General features: G+C 39.6%; 1 protein-coding gene across 1 annotated transcript in view; it reads left to right on the plus strand.

Annotated features, from left to right (window-relative positions):
* The window catches only part of Tnfsf11 (tumor necrosis factor (ligand) superfamily, member 11), a 33,032-nt gene extending 11,038 nt beyond the window's left edge, over positions 1 to 21,994 (plus strand). Inside the window, exons 3-5 of the mRNA XM_013032764.1 lie at positions 16,123 to 16,168; positions 16,249 to 16,344; positions 20,485 to 21,994. Of these exons, the coding sequence (XP_012888218.1) occupies positions 16,123 to 16,168; positions 16,249 to 16,344; positions 20,485 to 20,906 (564 nt within the window). The 3' untranslated portion in view covers positions 20,907 to 21,994. The remainder of the gene's footprint in view (positions 1 to 16,122; positions 16,169 to 16,248; positions 16,345 to 20,484) is intronic.
* Positions 21,995 to 26,257: the final 4,263 nt, after the last annotated feature.

Raw genomic sequence — 26,257 nt, forward strand, 5'->3', positions numbered from 1 at the left:
TCATAGATCTTAAAAAGTGACTGAAAAAATTCATCTACTTATGTTTAAAATCTACTGATAAGTGAATATAATTAGATGGGCTCTTGAGGTTATCACAAGATCTTAAACAGAAAATTAGTTGATGAAAAGTAAGAGCATATTTTTTAAAGTTAGGAAGATAATAGGCAGACTCCAGAAGATTGTAGTTCAAGGCCTTGGGGACAGAGAGTGAGTTAATGAGACTCTGTTTCAAAGAACAAAGCCATATATGTTAACATGCACTGGTTAACCTAGATATTCAGGAGGCCTAGGTAGGAGGATCATGTCTATGGCTGGTTCTAGGCAGTGAAACACTGTATCTAAAAATAACTATGGTGAAAAAGGCTGAGGTGTGGCTCAAGAGTGGCAGAGTGCTTGCCTAGCAAACATAGGCTGAGTTCAAACGCTGAGTACTGCTGAAAAAAATGAAATAAGAATAGTTAGGAATACAACAAAGATACCCACTGCCCCACTTCATTTAACATTGTTCTGAAGGTGTTAGCAAATACAATTATACCAGGGAGTGAAATGTAAAATATGAAACATGATTAGACCTAGATTTTACAATAAATTGAAGGGCTTAGACAGTGTTTTAAAATTAATATCAAATTATACAGGGGGGAGAATAGGATGGGAAAGGAAAACAAAGGAGGAGGCTACAATGCTTGATAAGAAATGTACTCATTATCTTGCCTATGTAATTGTAACCCCTCTGTACAGTATTTTCACAATAAAAAAAGAAATGTACTCCTTAAAAAATAAAATAAAATTAATATCAATCATTAGCTGTCTCTATACTTAACAATATTTAGAAGTTATAGTTAGAAAATGAATGAGTCCCTTTTAAATTTGTAGAAACAAGAAAAGAAAAATACCTTATACAACACAAAAAAGTGTTAATGTTTATACAAATAAAACCCTACCAAGGCATTTACTGTGGATTTGTACAGTACAACAACATAAACATGTAAAATCCTGACAATTACTGCCATATTAACTTGGGTTAAGTTTCACAGAAAAATATAATCACAAAAATGCCTTCAAGTAGATCGTACTGTGTGTGAATGTATGTATGCATATACTTTAATATAAAAGTATCAAATAAGTGAACATAGTTTTGATTATTAAAAATGGATTGGAACAATGTGTTCACATTTGTTTTCTAACAAATGTCTTTATAATTTTATTTATATTTTTATTGTCTTTATGTAGTTGTACAAAAGGGTTTCAATTTAACATGTCAGTTTGTGAGTACAATGCGTCTTGCTTTAAAACAAATTATAGCTTTCCTATGGTTTAATGGTAGAATGAATGTTTAGTATTTAAGAGGCACTGTGTTAAACCCCCAGCCCACCCCATCCCTCACCCAAAATTAAAATAAAAGTACCACCCATCTATTATCTTCTAGGGACAACAAATTCCAGGCAGTGGAGTCCTCCAATACTCTTTTTTTATTTTTACATTTCTTTTTTATTTTTTATTTTTTTTTATTTTATTTGTGAACATACTGTACAGAGGGGTTACAATTACATGGGCAGGATAATGCGTACATTTCTTACCAAGCATTGCAGCCTCCTCCTTTTGTTTACCCTTCACATCCCTTCCCAGCCTCCCCCCTCCCCCCCAATCCGTTTCCAATACTCTTGCTCTAGCGAGCGTTTCTCTTTTTCCCTGTACCCCCAGAAATTCCCTGTCCATTGGCTTCTGGGCTTGAGATTTCTGATTGCCTGGTTTGATAGTGTGAACAACTCAATCGTACTCAAAGATTTTGAAAGGATTGCTATAATGGCAGAATTTTTTTTTTTTTTTTACAAGTTGAAGTGCTTGTTGGAGGAATGGTTCCTCATTTAAAATTAGTAAAAATACTAATAAGAGATTTGATTACTGGCAGCCAAGAGGACAAAGACTTTGGGGCAGGCAAGAGTAATTAATGACTCTTCAAAGACAATAGTCTTAGTTATAGTACTAAGACATGTAGTATTAATTATACTATTATGCAAAGATATATAGTATTAGGTATACTACTAGATTTTTATCTAAAACTTTATTTCGTTTGTTTTCCATTTGCTATGGGATTTTTTTTAGGGGTGGGAAATCATATATACAACCCTTTTTAAAGAACAAGGAGCTATTAACTACTAGTATAATATACCAATTAGCTTAGTATACAAATGTATACTGGAGATAGAACATTCCATTTATTCTCCCAGACCACATCTTTATGAAGGAGATGAATGTTATTGGTAACTTATCATTAGCTTCAAGCAACAGCCATTAAGTGCAGATACTGACCTAGGCATTTTGACATATCATTTCTATGAATACACAAGGGTTTTTTTTCTTTGCCTAGTTCAGTGGACGGTTTGCCAAATATCTTCTTCTTCAACAAGGATTGTTAGCTGATGTGACATTTTAGATATTTTGCCAAAGCAGTCAGATTTCTCATTTCTCTTGCTAAAATTTGAATGGATATATTAGCCATTCGGAAGTAGGTTTGTGTATAACTTTTAGTTTAGACATAGATATCAAGCGAGCCCATAAAACAAAATTATATGTGTGGCTACCAAAACTATTGAGAGATCAACCGATCTGGTGGTAACAAATACCAGACATAAGCACAATATTACATTATATGTGTGCAAAAAGTGGTGTTCACCCAGCCGGTTTGGTCAGACAAGTAATGCTGTTTTTTTTTTCTCTCCCCTCCCCCCTTTTTGTTGTTGTTTGTGGTTAGATTTTCTTGGCTTTGTTTTTTCCACTTTAGCACAGAACTCTGAAAGTCTCTTAATGATCCAGCTCAACCAACCACAATTTATAAAGTCTACCATAACAGTCTACAACAATAAAGACAGCTTGAGCACAGAGATGATGTCTGATTTGTAAAATGATTCTTCTTTTGTTTTGGGAGCCTTCCTGGACTTGCCTGGCTGGCTGGGGTTGGGAGGCTGGTGAGCGCAGGCCTCCCAGAGGACTGCCCTGGAATGGCAGGGAGGATACTTGGCCTCAGAACTGCTGGCCAGACTCGGTGGAAATCTACCTGTTTATGCAGTAACTATATTCCGGGCCTTCAGAAGTGTGACTCTACTTGAGTTCAGCATACAGAGCTGTTGATTTCACATTGCGAGCTTGTTTGCTCAGGACTCTGAAACTTTACTAGTGAAGGCATTTGGATGAGTGATACATGGAACAGAGATGAATATAAGAAATGTCAGCTGTGTGCTGGTGGCTCATGCTTGTGATCCTAGCTACTCAGGAAGCTGAGATCTGAGGATTTCCAGTTTAAAGCCAGCCAGGGCAGAAAAGTCACCGTGAGACTCTTATCTCCAATTAACCACTTAAAAACCAGAAGTGAAGCTGTGGTTCAAAGTGGTAGAGCACTAGCCTTGAGCAAAAAGTGCTCAGAGACATTGCCCAGGCCCCGAGTTCAAGCCCCATGACTGACAAAAAAAAAAAAAAAGTTACAGAAATCACCTCATTCTTTAAAAGGTATGACCCTTTAGATATTAGGAGGGAGGAAGGAGGCATGAGGATTTCCCAGTAAACTAACTTACCTTTCTTTCGTTCTTTCATTCTTTCTATTTTTTATTTTTGTCGGTCATGGGGCTTGAACTCTGGGCCTGGGTGAGTGCTCTACCACTTGAACCACAGCACCACCTCCTGTTTCCTGGTGGTTAATTGGAGATAAGAGTCTCACGGACTTTCCTGCCCCAACTATCTTTGAACTGCGATCCTCAGATCTCAGCCTCCTGAGTAGCTAGGATTATAGGCGTGAGCCACTGGTGCTAGGCTTCCCTGTATATTAAAAAAAATTGGTTGATAAAGGCTGGGTTTAAATTGTAAATATTATAATGTAGATAATACACTAAGTTTTCAATAAGAATAGTGTTTAATGTTTTTAATTAGGATGTAAGTAAATAAGTACATTTTGGAGTAGAAAAATATTGTTTCTGATAAATTTGAACCACCAACGTGATGGTTGATGCCTATACTCTTAGTTACTTGAGTCTGAAATCTGGATTGTAGTTCAAAGCCAGCCTGGGCAGACAACTGTGGAAATATGATCTCTAATTAGCTAGTAAAAGGCTGAATGTGTAGGTGTGTCTCCACATCAGACTTAGTGAAAAAGCCAAGCTAGAGTGTGAGGTTCTAAGTTTAAGCCCCAGTTCCAGTGCATATGTATATATGCCTGCGTGCGTGTGCACACACGCACACACACAATTGAACAACCAGAAATGTTGAGAGACTGTGGAATGAAACTTACAGCTCCATGAAAACAGGAACACATTTGAATATATTGTGAGGGGCTTATTGAACTCTGTACACTAATTCTTCTGAGTGAAATGGAACATAGGCAGGGTCTTATTTATCTGGTGTCTCATCAGAGTGACACTGGATCATAATGGATACATGAGGCAGGGGCAGCCATATTCCTCCCCCTCTCCCTTCCACCCCCTCAACAGCTCTGTTGACCTCTCCATAGCTTATTCCCTTTAGACCTGAAGACTGAGGGACTACAATGTGAACTAAAAACTTGTTTCTGCCTCCTTAGACAGTTTTTTTTTAACTCTTGGATAACACTTCAGAATATAAAATGCCAATGATGTTAAAGACTACCAATAAGTTATCTTCTTGGCTTATTCTAGAGTATAGGTGTTTGAGCTTTTAAAGATTTAGTAGGGAATGGGAGGGGTGGGGGCATAAGACTGGAGAGCTACAGTGATTGAATAATTCACCCTTACCTCAAGTTCTTTTTTATTCTCTGGGGGATCAGTATATATTTGCCTTCATCTCCTCCAGAATACATAATGTAAATGATACTGTTTATTGATATGAAGAACAATGTTCCCGAAGATTTTCAATGCTTTGAACTTCAATAAAATATTCACTGTTATTTGGTATGGTCTAAGCTGAGTAACAAAGAGACCCATAAATTCAGTACCTAACGAAGATTTTTTTTTCATATATTAATCCAAAAGTGAACCACCCAGGGCTTGTCTGGGTTGCTTCTCCTCCCTCAAGGTGTACCTTCTACCTCTGGGTCCAGTTTGGCTTCTCCAAATTATTGGAGAAAGCTTACAAAAAAAAAAAAAGTAAGGGCAGTACCTGGGAATGAGACATCGCTACTAGTGCATCCTATTGGCTAGACATTACTCATAATACCACACCCTGCGCAAAGCAGGCTGGGCAATGTAGTCTCCAGCTGACTGGCCATGTGTCAATACAACTTGAGAAAGAGGCTGCCTATAACTAGTAGAGGCAAGGTGAGGATGGGGAGAGGGGAGGAGAGGTTAGTATGAGCAGTCTCTGGCATTCACTAATCCTGGGTAGGTAGGAAAATAGATTCACTAATGCTGAGTTTATGCTGAGAAGACTCAAATCTGGAAGAACTTTTATTGGTCAAGATTTTTTTTTCTAAAATTAATTTACTTGAGGATTATTTGGATTGCAGGTGAGAAAATTTTTTTAAAGTAGATTAGACAGTTTTTTGGATCCATTTAGACATATGAACCTATGGTTTTACCATTTGCTCAGGTTTTTGTAGTTCTGTGGATTATAGGAACATCTTTGAACACTACTAGAATTTGAATTCAGAGTTTGGGGCTTTCTTTGGCAGGCCTTTTACCACTTAAATCATGCCCCCTAACCAGGAATATTAATTTAAAACTACAAATTTTATCAGGTTAACTGATAATATTTCATCAAAGTATTTGCCAGTTCTGGGGCTTGAACTCAGGGCCTAGGCACTGTTACTGAGCTTCTTTGGCTCAAGGATAGCACTGTATCACTTGAGCCACGTGCCTCCTCAGGTTTTTTCTGTTTATGTCCTACTATGGAATTGAACCCAGGGATTCATGCATGCTAGGCAAGCACTCTACCACTAAGCCACATTCCCAGCCTTCCTCATATGTAAAACTTATCCCTGGATAATCAAGATCAAGATCTTGATTTAAAAAATTCCAGTTTTTGTTAGAGTTATTGATTATAGCCTTTCTAACTGGGGTGAGGTGTTATCTCAGTGTTGTTTTGATTTGCATTTCTTTTATTGCTAGGGAAGTTGAACATTTCTTCATGTGTCTATTGGCCATCCTTCTTTCTTCTTCAGAGAAGTTTCTCTTTAAGTCTTTAGCCCACTTATATATTGGGCAGTTGTTTCTTTGAGGATTTGTTGTTGCGGGATTTAATTTTTTGAGTTCCAGGTATATGTTAGATATGAGACCCTTGTCCGTTGTATGGCTAGTGAAGATCTTTTCCCAGTCCATGGGCTTTCTATTGATCTTGCATAACAACAGATGCTGGAGGGGCTGTGGACAGAAGGGAACCTTATTGCATTGTTGGTGGGAGTGTAAAGTTGTTCAACCACTTTGGAAAGTAGTATGGAGATTCCTCAAAAGACTCCACATAGAGCTCCCCTATGACCCAGCAATCCTACTTTTGGGCATTTACCCGAATGATAACAAACAAGACTATACTAAAGCTACCAGCACAACTATGTTTATTGCAACATTATTTACCACAGCTAAGATATGGAACCAACCCAGGTGCCCCTCAGTAGATGAATGGATCAAGAAAATGTGGTATATATACACAATGGAATTCTATGCCTCCATCAGAAAGACTGACATTGCCCCATTAGTTAGGAAATGGAAAGACTTGGAAAAAATTATATTAAGTGAAGTAAGCCAGGCCCATAGAAACATAAGTCCCATGGTTTCCCTTATTTGCAATAACTAGTATGTGCCTGAGACAAGCAGAAACGATCAGATAAGTTGATGTTAGGGAAATGAACCCCAAGATAAGGACTCAAGTGGTTTTTCTTTCTTGCTATTGTTTCTAACATATTTATAAGGTGCTTTTTTTGTTATTTTGTATGTCCCTCCCCCACGGTATAACCACTGTTTTCACTGTATTTGATGTTGGTATAATTTGTGGAGGGGAAGGGAAAAAACAAATTGTTTAAGTAGGGATACAGGTTGACCCATTAGAACAATGAGATGTACAAGATGCTATGTTGAACAGGGAACAAAGGAGGAGGCAACAATGCTTGATAAGAAATGTACTCATTACCTTGCTCATGCAATTGTAACCCCTCTGTATGGTATTTTCACAATAGAAAAACTTATTAATTAAAAAAAGCAAAAAAATTCCAATTTTGGCCATGTATCACTGGCTCACGCCTGTAATCCTAGCTACTCAGGAGGCTGAGATCTGAGGATCTCAGTGCAAAGCCAGCCCAGGCAGGAAAGTCCATGAGACTCTTATCTCCACTAACCCAGTAGAAAACTGGAAGTAGCCCTGTGGCTCAAGCAGTACAGCCCTTGCCTTGAGCTGAAGAGCTGAGGGACAGTGCCTAGGCCCAGAGTTCAAGCCCCACAACTGACAAAAAAAATCAATTTTGGACTAAAATAAATAAGAAATCAACTAAAATTTAGACAGATTGTCTTCTTATGAAATTGCTATCATTGGAGCTGTTATATAATTTCTAATTTGATCTTGAGTTTAGTTTTTGGTGTTTTTTTTAAAACAAAGACATAGGGAAAAATGAGCCCTCCTTTATTGTCTCTTTGTCTTCAGAGACAAGAGTATACGTTCCATGAAATTTTTTTCATAAACCCAAAAGGAAACTGGTGTTCCCAGATCAAGATGTTAGTCATGTAGTGGTTTTCCAATGGGATTTTGTCTCTGTTTGCCATAACAGTTTTGGGAACTGCAATTCAATCCCAATCACAGTTAGCATTTATAAAAGCTGCCTTTATGGGAAATCTGAAGTAAAACTCACAGGGTTTTCCTTCAAAACCCAGGCCATCCACTGCCCTTGGCTGGGCAGTAAGCTATGGAAAGGGTGCTCAATCTCACAGGATACCCAGGCAAGAAGAACTTCCCTAATCTGACTGTGCTTCACCTCTCTACTTCTCCGCTATGACTTCAGCACAGCCAGAACCGAGAGGGCTCTGTCCTGTGAGTGGGGTAGGATTCTATCTGCTCACAGCCATCCTTGAACTTAAGTGGATGGATGACTGCATTAGATACTTTGTACCTGGCCTTTCAATTCCATTTTGGGCCCTTTTGTGAGGTCTGAAAAAAAATTTTTTGGTAGTCTCAAAATTCAAGTCAGGCATTATTTCCCAATGCAAGTCAGCACTGGTGCCTGCCCTCCTCCCTAGGGGATTGGAGGTCACACCTGGGGCTTCTTAGCATCAACCATAGTGGACAGGGGTTACTCTGCCTCAGACACCTGTGACTTTCTGAGAACAGGGGCTCTGTGATGTTTCAGTTCCCTCCCCGCCCCCACCCCCCAGGAGCAGGCAGATGCCTGACAAATTCTCAAATAACATATTTGATGAATGGACTCATCTTTGCCCAGACTTGCTTTCAGTGTCATCTGGTATCTGGTTATTCACTATTGTCAGAAGTAGGCACATAGTAAATTCACAAAATTCTATCCGAGTATGTGAGAAGAAGATTTTTTTTTATTTTTTTGCAGAGGAGATGGAGTTTTGAAAAAATATAGAAGGCACTGCCAATGTAAAGGTGGTGTTATTATTTTTCATTTGGAAGAGGAAAGCAGAGACATGGTAAATAGCACAGTTAGCTCAAGATGCCTTAGCTCTGCCAACTCCTAGATTAAACCTTTTAACCAAGCAGAGTTGTGTAAGACATTTGAAGATCGGAGCGCTTTATGAAGACTAATATTGCTGTCATAGGGCTACTTTTTGAAAGCCCAAGGGGACATTTAACTGTAGCAGGAGCTTTCTCATTTAAACCATGAAGGTTAAACAATAAAAACTAATTTTCTATTCCCAGCATACCCATCTCACTGCCAGGAAAAGCACTGCTCTGCTGAGGGCATGCTGGCCTCTGCCCTTTGGTGGGTAAGAGTGCATTAGCTGTTCATAGACATGGATCTGTTCCACCCAGCACACTTCTTCTAAAAGAGATGGTATCCCAGTTGATTGTATTTGGACTGACAGGAGATTCTGTCACCAATGATTCTTCCTAAGGATTTAGGGTGGTCTTCAGCCAGCTTCATCCAAGCCACGTTAATTATGCATCCCCCAGCCCCCAGATCCTGTGGATTTGAAAGGTCAATATGTGCTTTAGAGGAGGGAGGAAAGCTGAGCCAGCAGTTCTAAATCTTGTCTCTTCAGTTGCTGCATTAGCCCTGGTCCTGGCTGTGCTTTCTGTACCATGAACCGAGATTGCCTGGAAATAAAAACCAGGTAGGTGGTTAAAAAGGAGCTATTGCAGACGAATGCCTGAGGCATCCTTGCCAAGAGTGGTGGAGGTCAAGGTGTAAGTGTGCAGGTGTTAGGATCTTGAAGGTAGAACAATCCCAGAGTCCTCTCTGGCTGGAAACAGCCAGCCTTTTGGGAGGAGGGTGGGGCTTGCAGGAGAAGAAAAGCTGGAGAGCCAGGCAAGCCTGGTAACATGACTAAATGAAAAGCAACTCTTTTCTTTATGTTAACATGTTAATTGGCCATTAGTGATTGAAACTATGGTTAAATCTGTCAGCCGTTGATGATGGAAAACATTCTCCATCCTTTCTTCCTTCCAAGAGGATATGGGTGGGACCAAACAATAATCATGAAATTGATGACTCTGGTAACCAGTTCCCAACCTCTCAGCATCACCTCACCAATATAAACTCAGGTCTGGTTAGTAGAGACTTATGAGTAGCAATGTCCCTCCCATCTTTCAGAAAATTCCAAGAATGGTAGGTGTTTTGTGCTAGGATCTGGGATGCAGGCCAAGCGCATATTTCTTTTCATATCACAATGTCACACAGGGTGTCATAAGCTACAGCAAGAAACATGGACTTGTTCCTAAAGTGGAAGCAGCTCCCAGAAGATTGTAAGAAGAGAAAGGACGTGCTGCTCCTTGTGCTTTAAGATGAGCAGTATAGCAGCAATGGATCAGTTTGAAAAGGGCAGGAGACAGAGAGAGGAGGCACAAGTCTGTTACCTTATCCCCAATGAGAAGTAATGGAGGCTTAAAGGCAGGCAGTAGGACCAGGGATGGAGAGGAGGGAGAGACATTCTTTTTCCTGTTTCCAAGGTGGAAGTCTGCAGGACTTCTCTGTAGGTTGTTTCATTTTCAGAAACAACCCACGTGTGGCATTCATGTGCTAACTCACTGATGAGTGCACTATTCTTGTAACTAGGTTGGGGAATTGCATGAAGGGTATCATTAAGATGTTAAAATGAATGCATTACATATGTTAACAAGTGTATGAACCCTGTATTATATTTGGCAAACGGGGTGTTAAATCCTTGTTCAACCAGCCAGATGTCCCCGCAGCTGCTCCTGCTACTGCAGAGGGAGGCAGCCACCTGAGAACCCAGCTACTAACTGGTGCCAGTGGTTTTAAGCATCTGGTCATATGAATTGCTTCTTCTGTGCTCTGATGGACAGGTATCACATAGATCACATGATTCAGCTGACATGACCCAGGTGGGACTTTCAGACTAAGAAACCCAGGCTCCAGCAATTTGACCCTTTCAGGGAATCTTTGCAGCTAGGGGATACCATCAGTTAAAACAGAAATCTCTTTACATTATTTTGTCAGATGAAATGAAGCATTAGTGGAACAAACTTAAGACCAGTATAATAACATCCGCTCCTGAATTGAAACCCCATCAGAGTCTTGTTTCAGGCATTTATTCAGCTGGGTTTGCAAAGGGGGACTTGTTGTTTGCTGTAAGTGTTTATGATGTCATCTGCCCATTAAAGAATCCAAGGCCGGGGAAGTTTATTTGAAAGTGAAAGAAAAGCCTTGAAAGAAAGGAGCAAGACTGTGTATTGGAGCCCTCATGGAGGCCCACCCCCCTTCTGCTCTTGGCTTCACACTGCTTGCCTGATGGCTGTGCATGCACCACCCTGGTTCTTTTCATTGTTTGAGCAGGTATTCAGGGCATTATGGAAGGAAGAAACATTTCAGCAGGAGCTCACAGCGTTATGGAAAAAAGCGACGGTGAGACACATGTTATCTGCCCTGTGTTAGGCTTAACCACGTTTTATCCCTATCTCCTTGGCAGTTCCCCTTTCTTTCTCTCATATAGACTTCCCTAGCTGCCAAGAGAGGCCTTAAAAGTATTCCTACCAGTTTCTTTCTTTCTTTTTTTTTGTCGGTCGTGGGGCTTGAACTCTGGGCCTGGGTGCTGTCCCTGCACTCTTCAGCTCAAGGCAAGCACTATACCTCTTGAACCACAGTGCCACTTCTGGTTTTCTAGTGGTTTATTGGAGATAGGAGCCTCAAGGACTTTTCTGCCTGGGCTGGCTTTGAACCATGATCCTCAATCTCAGCCTCCTGAGTAGCTAGGATTACAGGCGAGAGCCACCGGCACCCAGCTCCAGTTTCTATTTATTTGTATATAGTATGGCTTCTTGTAAGTAGGCCCAACCTATAAATATAGATCCAGCTATGGGATGAGGTCCTCTTTCTTATGTTTGGAAAAAGAACCTAAATAACGTTGTGAAAGGTGATCTGGGGTCAGGAAGGAGCAAAATCCTAGAAAAGTGGGGTGAATTTTCTTTATTAGGCTTTTAGGAAATGGTGATATTTGGTTAAGTTCAGGAGAATTTGTAGAGCTACAGTTCTTCAGATCACAGTGACATGATCACCTCAATCTTTTGTATGCTTTATTTCCTTTAGGAGAAATTGTGAAAGCCCAAGATTATTTTTTCCATGAGTTAAATGAAAGTTGAGATTAAAAAAAAAAAGGAGTCATATCAGTTGTTTTCATGTTTGTTCAAATATGCTCTGACAGCAAAAATGAAAAATTAATGCAATCTAAATAGAATGATGCCACGAGGAAAAGCTTTTTAAAAAATGTTATGAAGCTTCCGTATCTCTACTGTTTATAAATGTGATTGATCTGCCAAAGCCTGGCCAGTGGTTTCCCTAGGCTGGTCACTTTTGCACAGTGTCCACAAGGTGGCAGTGTGTCAGAGGGTTTCTTTTAGCCTTGCTTAGGCAGTCATTTATTTTTTTTTTTAATTTTCTTATTTGTCCTGTTTTGAAGGGTTAACAGAAGTGATTATAACTTTAGACATAAATCATGCCTTTTTAAGAACGCATTTACATTTTCTGTAAAGTCTACTTGTTACAGTTTGACCATAAATAAGTTCATTCATTCATGTATACTTTCTTAGTAACTTACAGGTATGATCTTGTCTTGGGGAGTTATAGAAACCAAAGGTTTTCCTCTCCCTCCCCCCCAGTCCTCTGCATGTAGGAGACAATACATTCACTGTACTCTGAGAAGGCTAAATGTTGATTTTTTTTTCCTGGAGGTGGGGGTGGTCAGAACATTAAGTTCTCTTGGAGATTATTTGATGTGGCTCCTAGCCAAGAGAAGAAGCTGGAGGGCTTGCTGCCCTGTGTCCTCATTCGGAGAACTGTTCCTGGCTTCTGCTTCAAGCTGTTTTCTGGGAGGTGTGTGGAGCTACCTGTACTTCGGTATGCAAATTGTGGGCATTCTAGTAGTGTAGGCAATATGTGTCTACAATGGATGTTTATGCAGAGAATTACCTAACTGCTTTTTATTAATTTACAGCTGGCTTAAAAAAAGATAAAACACATTGATTTTTTTTAAAGATCTCTTTCATCTGAATAATTTGTTCAGAAGAAAGGAGACAGGTTTCTCTTTGTGCTTCCCCCAAATTAGATCATCAGAAGCTCCCCAAATTCAAAGGAACTGGAGGCAATAGCTGAATAAGACTTGGAGGGGGAGGGGAAGAATTTTATGAATTCTAAAATGCTGTAATTAACTTGAGAGATGTAGAAGATTAATGGGGATGAAAATCAATGTAAAGGCGAAGCTTAGAAAATGGATGGGGTTGGCAGTGGAGAAGTCTGGGTGTCTCTTCAGAAAGGTTTGTGTAATCTTGAAAGTGATCAACATTGGGGGACATTCAAGGACTCTAGGGCTGTACAGAGTCCATATCTGTGGCATGGACTCCATATTGTCTTGATTAAAGATGGGCTGTTTCTGAACCAGAGGACCTACAGACCTTCATTTGGGGGGCGGGGGATTTACCTGTTAATCCCATCCCATAGATTAGCCAGTTCTGCACTAGTTGTTTTCTGAGGCTCCCATGGATTCGGAGCTCATATTTCCAAGTGTTTAGGCTGCTTTTGTCAGATCCTTAGGGACACAACAGTCACATGCACAGGCAAGGTGCACCTCCTTCTCAGAGTTACCTCTGGGGTGGCCAGCATGTGTGTGTGTGTGTGTGTGTGTGTGTGTGTGTGTGTGCATGTGCCATGTAGTAAGGGTTACTAGGCTATAGATTCTTTTCTTGAAGCTTCCTAGAGTGTATTTGATGATGATGTCTTATGAAAATGATGAACATAGCTCCAGAAGGCAGAGGTTCAAGTCCCAGCCTTGTCAGGTGAGTTCTTTCCCTCTCTCTGTGTCCTTAGGCTTTCTCAGTCTGAAAAAAGAGGTTCATAATAGTTACCCAGGTTCTGATTCTCTTAGGTCAGCTATGATCATAAAAAAGAAAACATCATTGGCAGGGAATGTGAGAAATTATTTACCTTTCAACACGTGGAATAGAGACATAACTTGTGAGAATATAATAGACCCTTGACTAAATGAAGGTGTCACCAATGACTCTTCATGGGAACACTCAATTAACAATAGTTTTCTCAGCACCTGCTGCATATTAGAATTGCTGGGGGAGCATCTCTTTTTTTTTTTTAACAATATCAAGTCAATATCAGACTAATTCAATTAGATCTACTGTGAATGGGGCCAGACCCACCCCAAAGTTCCCCCTACAATGTGATGAGATTCCCACTGGCTTGCATTTATTTCTACTCACATTTTTTAAAACAATCTGGAAGCCTAGAGATATCCTAAAAACATAGTCTTAGAAGAATGTTATGTCCATGATTGCACATGAAAAGCTATAATTCTAAGCTCAGATAGTTGGAATGAAGATGTCCATTCTGGGAATACATTTTTTTTTTGGTAACCTAAGGTGGTAGACTCATCACAAGTTTCCTTTTGCACACTGAAACTTCCTTATTGATTTTCTGAGATGAATTGCAATTCTTGGATACCTTAGAGAAATAACACAAGAGAAGCATTACCTCATGGGTCTCTAACTAGAGATTTAATTCATCCCAGGGCATGAAATCTTTTCTCTGACAAAAGACATTGACAGTGCTTCTGAGAGGTGCTAGTGATTGAATTTTCTCATAAGTAAATGGGTCTGTGGCAGCGCTGACCTAGAATCCATGGATTATATGGGAATGTTGGAAATGTTAATTCTCTTTCACCTCTCCCGTGGGAAGGAACTTGCCTTATTCCTTTAATCAATGACTTGAGCTGCAGCTGCTTTGGCTTAGGTCTTAGGCTTCCAGGTAGTTTCTGCATTTTGCCAACATGTGAATCTCTGCAAACTACAAATGGATTTGTCATTGTCAAATTAGGCACCTGCCAGTTGCAAACATTCATGGTGTATGCCCCACAAATTGTGGCATGAGGGCTGCGTCCCCAGTGCTCCAGCTCTATACAAGGGCAAAGGGTGACTTGTGACGAACCTCTAACACTTCTTTCTAGAAGTCAGCCACATTGTGATGTTAGGACTTTGGAATAAGTAACTGAAATGAGCTGCACTGTGTCTTTCAAGGGTCATTAAAAATAGCTTACCATAGATTCTCATCTCTTTTGGGGCTCCTAAAGGCAGAGAGAAGAATAAATGTTATCTTATTTCTAGAATCCTTTTAGCTGATAACAATTGAACTTCTGTTATTCTATCTATCTATCTAATTTATGTGTGGATCACCTATCAGTCTACCTATTATCTATCTACCTATCTGTCTGTCTATATATCCATCATCTATCAATCACCGATCTCAAAACACTTCTAACTTGGCATTCAAAGAACTTAAGCTATCTGGCCTTTTAAACATCACAGGATGTAGAACAAATGGTTATCCTACTAAGAAGAGAAATCAGGACTCTCTCCAGCATTTCTAGTACATAGAGAGTTGAATTTACTTTCTCTCAGCTAAGTGCCTACTTGCTTTATCTCATTTAGTCTTCTTAAATAGACTATGACGTGTTAACATCCTCAGTCCATGAGGAACTTTAAACCAAGGTGAAAGCCTGAGCTTTCATCCACTCTATCTTATTATGTGACATGATGGCACATTTAATGCTAGCGAATGCCTGGATTTAGGTGGGCATGTGGTTCCCTATTGAAGCCTTCATTTTGAGAGGTCAAATCAAGATAGTCACTTATTTTTGCTCTTTATATACTTGTATTCCTGGTTTGTGCTTTTAGATTTGTATTTGAAGCAACATTTTAAGTTAATTATTGGTACTCTAAAAGCTCTTAGGCTTCCATATTGTACTTTAAGTGCACTGTAACTTTAAATAAAAAATAACCATTGGGAGCTTGGCATTTTTCTGTTTCCTGTGGGTTGAACTTCAGTGTTATACCAAGAATGCACTAATGGAATAGACAGAGTGTCCCTATGATTTAAGAGGATCATATGTTCGGTCTAATTATTGCTTGGCTATTGAACTTTATCTCCACTTGTGTACTTGCTTCAGGGTGTTAATTAGGCTCAATTATTTCATGTTTTGGAATTTGTCTTTTGCTTCCTCTCGTGGTCCACTGGATTCTGTCTGATGGCACATCTGGTAGACTCTTTAAGCACATCAACATTTGTTTCTCTGGGGAAAAACTTCTTTGTTAGCAATCTAACCCAGGTATTCCATGGTCTCTGCACTCTGGCATCTTTTTTTTTTTTTTATTTGTCTTTTAGGTCCGGTCGTGGGGCCTGAACTCTGGGCCTGGGTGCTGTCCCTCAGCTCTTCAGCTCAAGGCTAACGTTCTGCCACTTGAGCCATAGCGCCACTTCCGGCTTTTTTCTTTTTGCTTATGTGGTGCTAGGGAATCGAACCCAGGGCCTCAGGCATGCAAGGGAAGCGCTCTACCACTGAGCCACCTTCCCAGCCCCCACTCTGGCATCTTTTAAAGGAAAAAGGAGTTAAATTTTCATATGTCTAACACTCCTACATATTCTTATTGCTTTAAAGAAAGAATGAGTTTATAAATAAAATTCCCTTTTCTTTTTTGTTTCAGGAATTACAGCATATCTTTGCATCTCAACACATCAGAGCTGAGAGAGGTAATCACAGATTTGGGGAAACATTTGAAACCACAGAAGGTCACTAGTGCCTGGGTTAATATGGTTTCTCTCTTCTCTAGTTGTGGAAAGTTCATCATCTGGTCTGACCAATAGGGGCAAAGTGGAATCTCAGCCTTTTGCTCATCTCACTATTAATGCCACCAACATCCCATCAGGTAAGTTCTACTTTCATTTAGCCTGGAAGATATTTCAAGAGTCATGCATCAGCTCAGTGAAATACTCAAACCTATCTGGCAGCCAGTGGCTCACACTTGTATCCCTAGCTACTCAGGGATGATATCTGAGGATTAGGGTTTTAAGCTAGCCTGGGCAGAAAGGTCCCTGAGTCTCTTATTCCCAATTAACCACCAAAAAACTAGAAGTTGGCTCAAGTGGTAGAGCACTAGCCTTGAGTACAAGAGCTGAGGAATAATTCAAGCCCGGGTTCTGGCACCAATTTATAAAAAATACTAAAAATGACTCATTATTAGCTATTATTATTAGCTCATTACTAGTTTTTTTTTGAAGGTTGTGGGGCCTGAACTCTGGGCCTGGGCACTATCCTCAGCTCTTCAGCTCAAGGCTAGTGTTCTACCACTTGAGCCACAGTGGCACTTGCAGCTTTTTCTGCTTATGTGGTGCAGAGAAATCGAACCCAGGGCCTCATGCATGCAAGGCAAGCACTCTACCACCGAGCCACCTTCCCAGCCCTGTTACTAGAATTTTTGAGAACCTTTACTTCTAAACAAAAAGAAGGAGTCTTAGTCTTCATTTGACCCCCATCCTGGGAACAGTGTCTTGTCAAATCGTGTCAGAATGGACCATCATCACACTACTTACTCTCTGATCATAGGAATGGGTGTGTATTTTGAGTGACTGTTAGTTGGAAAGGCTCCTTGTATTATGTTTATTTGTTTTTACTTATACTGGAGGTGACACATGCCCATGAAGGAATTTATACAGGTAGTCAGAGACTTAGCTGTTTCCTACAGAGATCCAGGTTAGGGCTAACAGAATGACCTGTATAGAGACAGTAGTCCTCTGGACAATGACACGGCCATTCTCTTTCTCCAGAGGCCACTTATTTCCTTTGGGGAAAATTAAATTTAATATAGAGACCTGATTACCTTGGGAAAATAAGGACCCAGAGTTCTGTCTGTGCCTGTGGCTACCTTCGAGCACCAGATGTTACCTCACATGGCCCCACGTAGCCTTGAGTTAATTGAAGATCAAAAACATTCCGATAGAGACCTAATGGAATATGATTGTAATAATACTCACTTTAAACTCTGTGGATCAGGCATTTTACTCTTGTGTTCTTTCCCTTCATCACCACAAGGCTGCAAGCTAGTGATGAACCTCAGATGTTGCACACAGGGAAACAGGTTCAAATAGTTTGTCATATGCTCAAGGTCACAAAGGTAGCACAATTAGAAGCTGAATTTCCACTCTCAGTATTTCCAAAATCTAGGCTTTTAATGCTATAACCTAGCCTAAAAGCAGGCTACAAAGTACTTGGGATGAGTTGGCTCGGCCAAACGTAAATAATTCAAAGCTCTTAGGTTCTCTTTCCTTGTAAGAAGTAGATTCATGTCTAACGACAAGGACTCTAAGAGCTGACTGCTAGTGTACCATTTACTGTCCAAATGCCTTGTCCGAATGGCTGAAATTGGTGTCTCTAACCTCTGTTTCATTACAGAGGCATGTAAATGGTCATTGTGATTGCATCTTCCTTGTAGGGTAGCTGTGGAGACTGAGAGAGGTCACAGGCTCACCTCCTCTAGAAGCAGCACAGGGCAAGCACTCAGTGAATGTGTCTTGCAATCATTTAATTATATAATTTATATAAGTAATCTTAGAACTTGATTTGAGTTTAAGTATGCATACTCTGCTTTGGTTTGCAAATGACCTAAGGGTTTTTTTTCAGCTGAAAAAGTATAACTTTTAATAAATAATTGTGAAGACTGAGCATGGAGGGATATATTTTTTTCTTGATTAAGTCATAAAAGTGAGAAATCAATTCTTGAGCTGTTTTTATTTTTGTTGTTGTTGGTGGTGGGGTTGGAACTTTGGGCCTTGGTGCTGTCCCTCAGCTCTTCAGTTCAAGGCTAGCGCTCTACCCCTTGAGCCACAACACCACTTCTGGTTTTTCTAGTCTTTTATAGGAGATAAGAGTCTCATGGACTTTCCTGCCAAGGCTGGCTTTGAACCACGATCCTCAGATCTCAGCCTCCTGAGTAGCTAGGATTAGGGGAGTGAGACACCAGGTCCAGCTTTGAGCTGTTCGAACATTTATTAAACTACCTATCCTGTCCTGACCCACAAACTTACTACATAAGAAAACTCTCTTGGTCTGTATGTACCTTGTGGTAGATCTACACTATTTTTCTCTGAGAGGAAAACTATTTTGTATGTTTGCAAAGGCAATCAAATTAATACTGATGCATCAGCTGTGCGTGCTGTGAATGTACCCTACACTTATCTTTTCAGTTCACTCTAAATGGCATGTGATAAATATTGCATTAAACTGTGTGCCAAAGTCTGGTTGGCAATAGCAAGCATGTTTTAGTTATAAAGCTCTCTCTGCAGGCACCTAGAATGAAGTCATTGCCAAAAAACAAAACAAAGCAAAAACTCCTGTTTATTTCTGGAATTTGATGGGTTGGTGATGGAAGGAACTAAGTTAGTATAAATGCTTGTGTTTAAAAGGAACTCAATTTGCTTCTCTGGTTGAGTCAATCACTCCTTGAGCCCACTGATCTTTCAGAGCTAGCCAGTATTGTATGCTTCAGAGGATGATGACTTTAATTTATATTTTCAGTTTAGACTCTTGTATTTTTTTTTCTGGTATTGGGGCTTGAACTCAGTGCCTGGACACTGTTCCTTAGTTTTTTCATTCAAGGCTGGTGTTCTACCACTTGAGCCACACCTCTACTTCCAGCTTTTTTGGTAGTTACTTGGAGAGAAGAGATTTTCCTGCCTACACTAGCTTTGAACTACAATTCTCAGATATCTGCCTCCTGAGTAGCTGAGAGTACAGAAATGGTTAGTGTAGGTATGATTATGGTGGCGCACGTAGATGGATTTATACATACTTTTTGGATAGCTGCTCAGTTGTGTGAGTCTTGGAATCATGTGGGGTATTATAGGTGGAGAAATTAGATGACAAGATGAATAGAATCTAAGTGTTGGCCATTTCCCCAAAATTACTACAACCCAGGTTTTTATAAAGAGGGGAGGAGATTAAGATGTGTGACATATGGAAATTAGCTCTCTATATTAATTTCTTGCTCTCTTGTCAAATTTGTCTCTGGCTTGTTCTGCTTCCACCTGAAAGGACCTTTTTACTCCTGTTGGTGTGTCCAGATCTTATTCCTCTTTTAAACATTCTAGGCTAAGCAACAACTCTACAAAGTCATTTAAAATTTTTTTCCTGGATTAAAAAAACTGTTTTCTAGATCTATGGACAGATACTTTGGATATTGTTTTAAAAACACACACCAAAAAACCTGTTTTCTTTGAAATCTCATGGCATTCATATGCATCTGTCCTTCCGTCATGTTCTTCCTACTTCTTATGTCAACTGGGTCTTCTTTCTCTTTAGTTTGCTGTTCTTTTCTCTTTCTTTCTTTCTTTCTTTCTTTCTTTCTTTCTTTCTTTCTTTCTTTCTTTCTTTCTTTCTTTCTTTCTTTCCTTTCTTTCCTTCCTTCCTTCCTTTCTTTCTTTCTTTCTTTCTTTCTTTCTTTCTTTCTTTCTTTCTTTCTTTCTTTCTTTCTTTCTTTCTTTCCTTCTCTCTGTCTTTCTTTCTTCCTTTCTGTCTTTCTTCCTTTCTGTCTTTCTTCCTTTCTGTCTTTCTTTTCTTTTTTTTTTTGGTCGATTGTGGGGCCTGAACTCTGGGCCTGGGCGCTGTCCCTCAGCTCTTCAGCTCAAGGCTAGCACTCTACCAGTTGAGCCACAGCGCCACTTCCGGCTTTCTTCTTTTTGCTTATGTGGTGCTGAGGAATCAAACCCAGGGCCTCATGCATGCGAGGCAAGCACTCTACCACTGAGCCACCTTCCCAGCCCTGCCATCCTTTTCTTGAGGGTAGGAAAACTGTGTATTTGTCCCCTGTTCCTTGTCTAACCTAGTATACTTGTTACATATGAATGGATATATGAATGGATCTCTCCTATATAGCAAACTAAATTCCAAGAAAGGAAACTATCATTGGAATAATGGCTGTTATACTGATTTTTCCCCCTCCTGCCTCATGGAATCATGAGGTGGCTCTCCTTCAAAGAATGAATTTTAAGTCCTGTGCCTCTCCTCTCCACAGGTTCCCATAAAGTGAGTCTGTCCTCTTGGTATCATGATCGGGGCTGGGCAAAGATCTCCAACATGACTTTGAAGAATGGAAAGCTAATAGTTAACCAAAATGGCTTTTATTACCTGTATGCCAACATTTGCTTTCGCCATCATGAAACATCAGGGGACCTACCCACCGAGTATCTTCAGTTGATGGTCTATGTCACTAAAACCAGCGTCAAAATCCCAAGTTCTCAAACTCTGATGAAAGGAGGAAGTACGAAATACTGGTCGGGGAATTCTGAATTCCATTTTTACTCCATAAACGTTGGAGGATTTTTTAAACTCCGCTCTGGTGAGGAAATCAGTATTGAGGTATCCAATCCTTTCCTGCTGGATCCTGACCAAGATGCCACGTACTTTGGGGCATTTAAAGTTGGCGATATAGATTGACGTCTGTTTGGTGGAGCAGTAGCACACTTCTTCTTCTTCTTTTTTTTTGAGATGTTTGGAAACTTTTTTTCAAAACAAGCCAAAAAAGATGTATATAAGTGTATAAGACTACTAAGAGGCATGGCTCAGGATGGTACCAAACTCGCGACCTGTAAATGCATATGTGTTTACAGCCAGGGAGATATGGGATACTTGGCCACGGTGGTCACACAATGGTTTTATAATTTTGTAATGAATTCATAGAATTAAACCAGACTGGAGCAAGTGTGGAAGGAGTTTATTTTCCTGTGGTTTGGTGCTACCATGGACCTTAAAGCAGAGAGGGTGCCATGTCATAGCGGATGAACCATCATCTGAAGGGTTAAATTCTTCCGAATTGTTACATCATGCTGGAACCTGCGAATTAAATACTTTTTCTAACAAGGAAAGAAAAAATGTGTATTTTTATATAAGGTCTAAAGTTATATTTCAGATGTAATGTTTTCTGTGCAAAGTATTGTAAATTATATTTGTGCTATAGTATTTGATTCAAAATATTTAAAAATTTCTCACTGTTGACATATTTAATGTTTTAAATGTACAGATGTATTTAACTGGTGCACTTTGTAAATTTCCTGGGGAAGACTTGCAGCTGAAGGGTGGGGGGTGGGGAGGAATACTGTTTTTCTAATATCAAATGTAGTATATTTCTTCATTCTTTTTAACTTAAAACATTTTTCAGACTTGCCAAGCCTATGCAAAAAAAAAAAAGAAAGAAAATAGATGCCTTGAATAATAAATAGGATGTGGTCACCAGGTGCTTTTCAAATTTAGAAGCTAATTGACTTTAGAAAGCTGACATTGCCAGAAAGGATACATAATAGGCTACTGAAATCTGTCAAGGGCATTTATATAATTATTGAACAGGTGTCTCTTTTTTTTTTTATCAAGTGTTTCAAACTGTAAACTTTGAGGTGTTTTTTTCCATAGAAAAGTTAATAGTGGTTATCAGCAAAAATCTAGTTTTTAATTTAGTAGAAGTTATACTGTATAATAAAAAACATTGCCTTTGAATGTTATTTTTTTGGTACGAAAATAAATTTCTATGAAACCTGCTTTATTATTTTTTGTAGGTCTCTTTAATGTCTGTCTTGCTCAGTGCTTCTCTTCTCTTCAATATGAAATGGTTTCTTTTTTCAAAGATTAGCTTGAAGACCGGCAGATGTAATTTAAAAACGAGGAACAGATTCAAGGAAATGAATGAACCTTAGAATTTGAAAAGAAAATAAATTATAAGGGATTGGTATACAAGGATGTAGTCAGAGAAAACAAGTTTCTTCACCAAAAAAAAAAAAAGGACAAAAGTTTATGTGGGTAAATTCATAATGTCCTGAAAAAAACCAAACAACTACTTGACCTGGGGAACCATCTGAACCTTTTCTATCTTAACGCGGGAAAGAAGGCATGCCCTACCGGCCTGGACACCTGTCCTCATGGACATTTATGTGGGTGAGCTGTCTGAACCAGGTTGGCAACTCGTGAGAAATAGATACGAGAATATGAACACTTTAGAGAGGCACAAGAAGCCATAATTCAAGGCACTTGCCATTTGTGGATAAATGTTTCTTGATGATGCTGGGCGCCGGTGGCTCATGCCTGTAATCCTAGCTACTTAAGAGGCTGAGATCTGAGGATCACAGTTCAAAGCCAGCCTGGGCAGAAAAGTCCGTGAAACTCTTATCTCCAATAAACTACCAGAAAACTGGAAGTGGGGCTATAATTCAAGTGGTAGAGTGCTAGCCTTGAGCTGAAGAGCTGAGGGACAGTGCCCAGGCAGAGTTCAAGCCCCACGACCCACACACAAAAAAAATGTTTCTTGATGGTTGTGACAGGCCAGAAGCAGAGAAGAAATCACAGATATTACAAAGGAAAAACTGTATATTTTAAACATCTGAGTTGTAATGGCAGAATTCAGTCATTAGCCAAAATATACCCATTGCTTAAAAACTGCCAGTAAATCAGAGTAGAATGATGCAAAATACGACTTCTGTGTTGTATATCTCAATTGCTGTTTCTTGGTTTAAGGGCAAATTAATTTTGGTGAGCAGCCATTGGTCTCTTCACTTTCTGTTGACACAGAATCTTGTTTTGGCCTCTTTTTATGATCCTATCATATCCAACCATGAATACCATTCATTTGTTTGTAGATTGCTATGTTCTAGGCATGGTATCAGGCACTTCTTGTGAGTACTATGCTTGTCTCCCTGCCTTTCAGTTTTCATTCCAGGTGGGTGCCACTCTACAAAGGGTATGGGAAACTGCAGAGTATAGGCTGCTGTGGGCACAGGGAAGTTTGTGCACAGAGAGAAGGCTATTGAACTCTTTCTGGGACATCATAAAACTTCTGAAAATGAAATCAGACTGGATAGAAAGTGGGATTAAAAAGCTTCAAAAATGGAGGTAGAATACCATTACCATTTCTTAGAGGCAATATGTCAGTCACTTTCGCATGGTTATAATAAATACCTTACAAAAAATGTCTTAATGGAGGAAAAATTTGTTTTCTCACATTATTCTAAAGATTTCTGCTCACCACAGCTGGAAGGATTGTGGAAGAGCAGAGCATCTCACGTTGTGGTGGCCCAGAAGCAGAGACATAAATACCTACGCGCTTGGCTATCTCTTTTTTTATTTTTTAAAGTCTTATTGTAAAGGTGATATATTGAAGGGTTACAATTGCATAAATAAGGTAATGAGTACATTTCTTTTCTAGCACTGTTACCCTCTCCTTCATTTTCTCCCACTTTCCCACTCCCCCAACTCCCCTCCCCTCCAAGTTGTAAAGATCGTTTCCAAAATAGAATCTGTTGTGTTGGTTCACTCTTTGTCCTACCTTTTCTGTGATTTCCCTTTCCTTCCCCAAATCAGATAAACTTATATACAAGACACTGGATATTGAAATCAGAAATAGTGACCACAGGAAATAAACCAGAGGAGAAAAAAATGAAATACAAAAGAAATAATTGCAAAAAAAGAACAACCACCACAAAACCCTCTTGTTTCCATATTATAGAAATCATTTTGATTACTACCATTTTATGTGGTCATATGTACATCGCTATTGGTTTATTGGAATCCTCTGCTGGGACTATCTTAGATGTATGCTAATTATTACATATGAAGGAAACCATGGAGCCCATGTTTCTTTGGGTCTGGCTTACTTCGTTTAATATGATTTTTTTCCAAGTCTTTCCATGTCCTTATGAATGGGGCAATGCCATTCTTTCTGATGGAAGTGTAGAATTCCATTGAGTATATATACCACATTTTCTTGATCCATTCATCCACTGAGGAGCATCTGGGTTGTTCCATATCTTAGATAGGGTAAATGACGCTGCAATGAACATAGTGTACTGGAAGTTTTACTGTGGCCTTCTTTGTGATCATTGGGGTAATTGCGCAGGAGTGGGATTGCTGGGTCACAGAGAAGCTCTATGTTTAGGTTTTTGAGGAGTTTCCATACTGCTTTCCAGAGCGGTTGAACCAGTTTGCATTCCCACCAACAGTATAGTAGTGCTCCCTTTTTAACACATCTCTGCCAGCAGCTGTTATTATTTGTTTACTTGATAATGGCAATTCTAACTGGGGTGAGGTGGAATCTCAAGATAGTTTCAATTTGCATTTTTTATGGCCAGAAATGTTGAACATTAATTCATGTGTCTATTGGCAATTCTTATTTCCCCTCCAGAGAAGTATTCTTTTAATTCTTTAGCCCACTTATTAATGGGTAGTGTTTTTTTTTTTTTTTGTCGGTCGTGGGGCTTGAACTCTGGATGTGGGCGATGGCCCTGGGCTCTTCAGCTCAAGGCAAGCTCTCCACCACTTGAGCCACAGCACCACTTCTGGTTTTCTAGTGGTTTTTATTGGAGATGGACTTTCCTGCCCGGGCTGGCTTTGAACCTTGATCCTCAGATCTCAGCCTCCTGAGTAGCTAGGATTACAGGCGTGAGCCACTGGTGCCTGGCATGGTTGATTTTTTTTTAAAGAATTTGTGTTTGGGGGTTTAATTTTTTGAGCTCTAAGTATATTTTTGTAAGAAGCCCTTGTCTGTTGTATAGACTGAAGATTTTCTCCCAATCTGTGGGCTTTCTATTGATCTTTCTAGCTATGTCCTTTGACATGCAGAAACTCTGTAGTTTAATGCAATCCCATTTTTTCCAACCTTTCTTTGATTTGTGGTGTTTCTGGATCTTTATTTAGGACGTTTCTATCTGTGCCAAGGAGCCCTAGTGTTTCCTCTATCCCTTCTTGTAAGATTTTCAGGATATTTACTCTTACCTCAAGGTCTTTGAACCATTTGGAGTTGATTCTGGTGTAGGGTGATATGTAAGTATCTAACTTCCTTTTTTTTTGCATGTGTATAGGCAATTCTGCCAGCACTATTTGTTGAAGAGGCTGCCTTTCTTCCATCTGATAAGTTTGGCTCCCTTATCAAAAATTATATGGCCCTAGGTCTGTAGGATCATTTCTGGGTCTTCAGTTCTATTCCACTGGTCCTCAGGCCTGTTCATGTCCCAGTACCAAGCTGTTTTTATAACTACAGCTTTGTAATAGAGTTTTAAGTTTGATATTGATATTCCTCCAGCACTGCTCTTCCTGCTAAGGATTGTTCTCATTATTTGGGGTCTTATATTATTCCATATGTAGTTTTTGGTTGCTTCTTCTATTTCATTGAAGAATGAGGTTGGAATATTGATAGGTATCACATTGAATTTGTAGATAACCTTGGGAAGTATTGCCATTTTCACCATGTTGATCCTCCCAATCCAGGAGCATGGGAGGTTTCTCCACTTCCTAAGTTGTGCTTTAATTTCCTTTTTCAGGTTTTTAAAGTTTTCATCATAGAGATCCTTCACTACTTTAGTTAACTCTTACATATTTGATTTTTTTTATTTTTTTAAATTTTATTTTATTTTATTTGTGAACATACTGTACAGAGGGGTTACAATTGCATGGGCAGGATAATGCATACATTTCTTACCAAGCATTGCAGCCTCCTCCTTTGTTTACCCTTCCCATCCCTTCCCAGCCTCCCCCCTCCCCCCATCCCACCCCCCGCACCGACGTTGTAAAGCTCGTTTTGGACATGACAACTTGTACTTCTCATTGTTGCATCAGATCCACCTGTATCCTTAAACAACTGGTTTTTCCCCATCTCCTTACATATTTAATTTTTATGGGCCTATTACAAAAGGAGTTGCTTTCTTGATTTCAGCCATGCTCTTCTCATTGTTGGCATACAAAAAAGCCATTGATGTTTGAAGGTTAATTTTATACCCTGCTACTTTGCCAAAGTTTCCAATCAGCTTGAG

Source organism: Dipodomys ordii, unplaced genomic scaffold (assembly GCF_000151885.1).
Source record: "Dipodomys ordii isolate 6190 unplaced genomic scaffold, Dord_2.0 Scaffold1, whole genome shotgun sequence".
Classification (NCBI taxonomy): Eukaryota; Metazoa; Chordata; class Mammalia; order Rodentia; family Heteromyidae; genus Dipodomys; species Dipodomys ordii.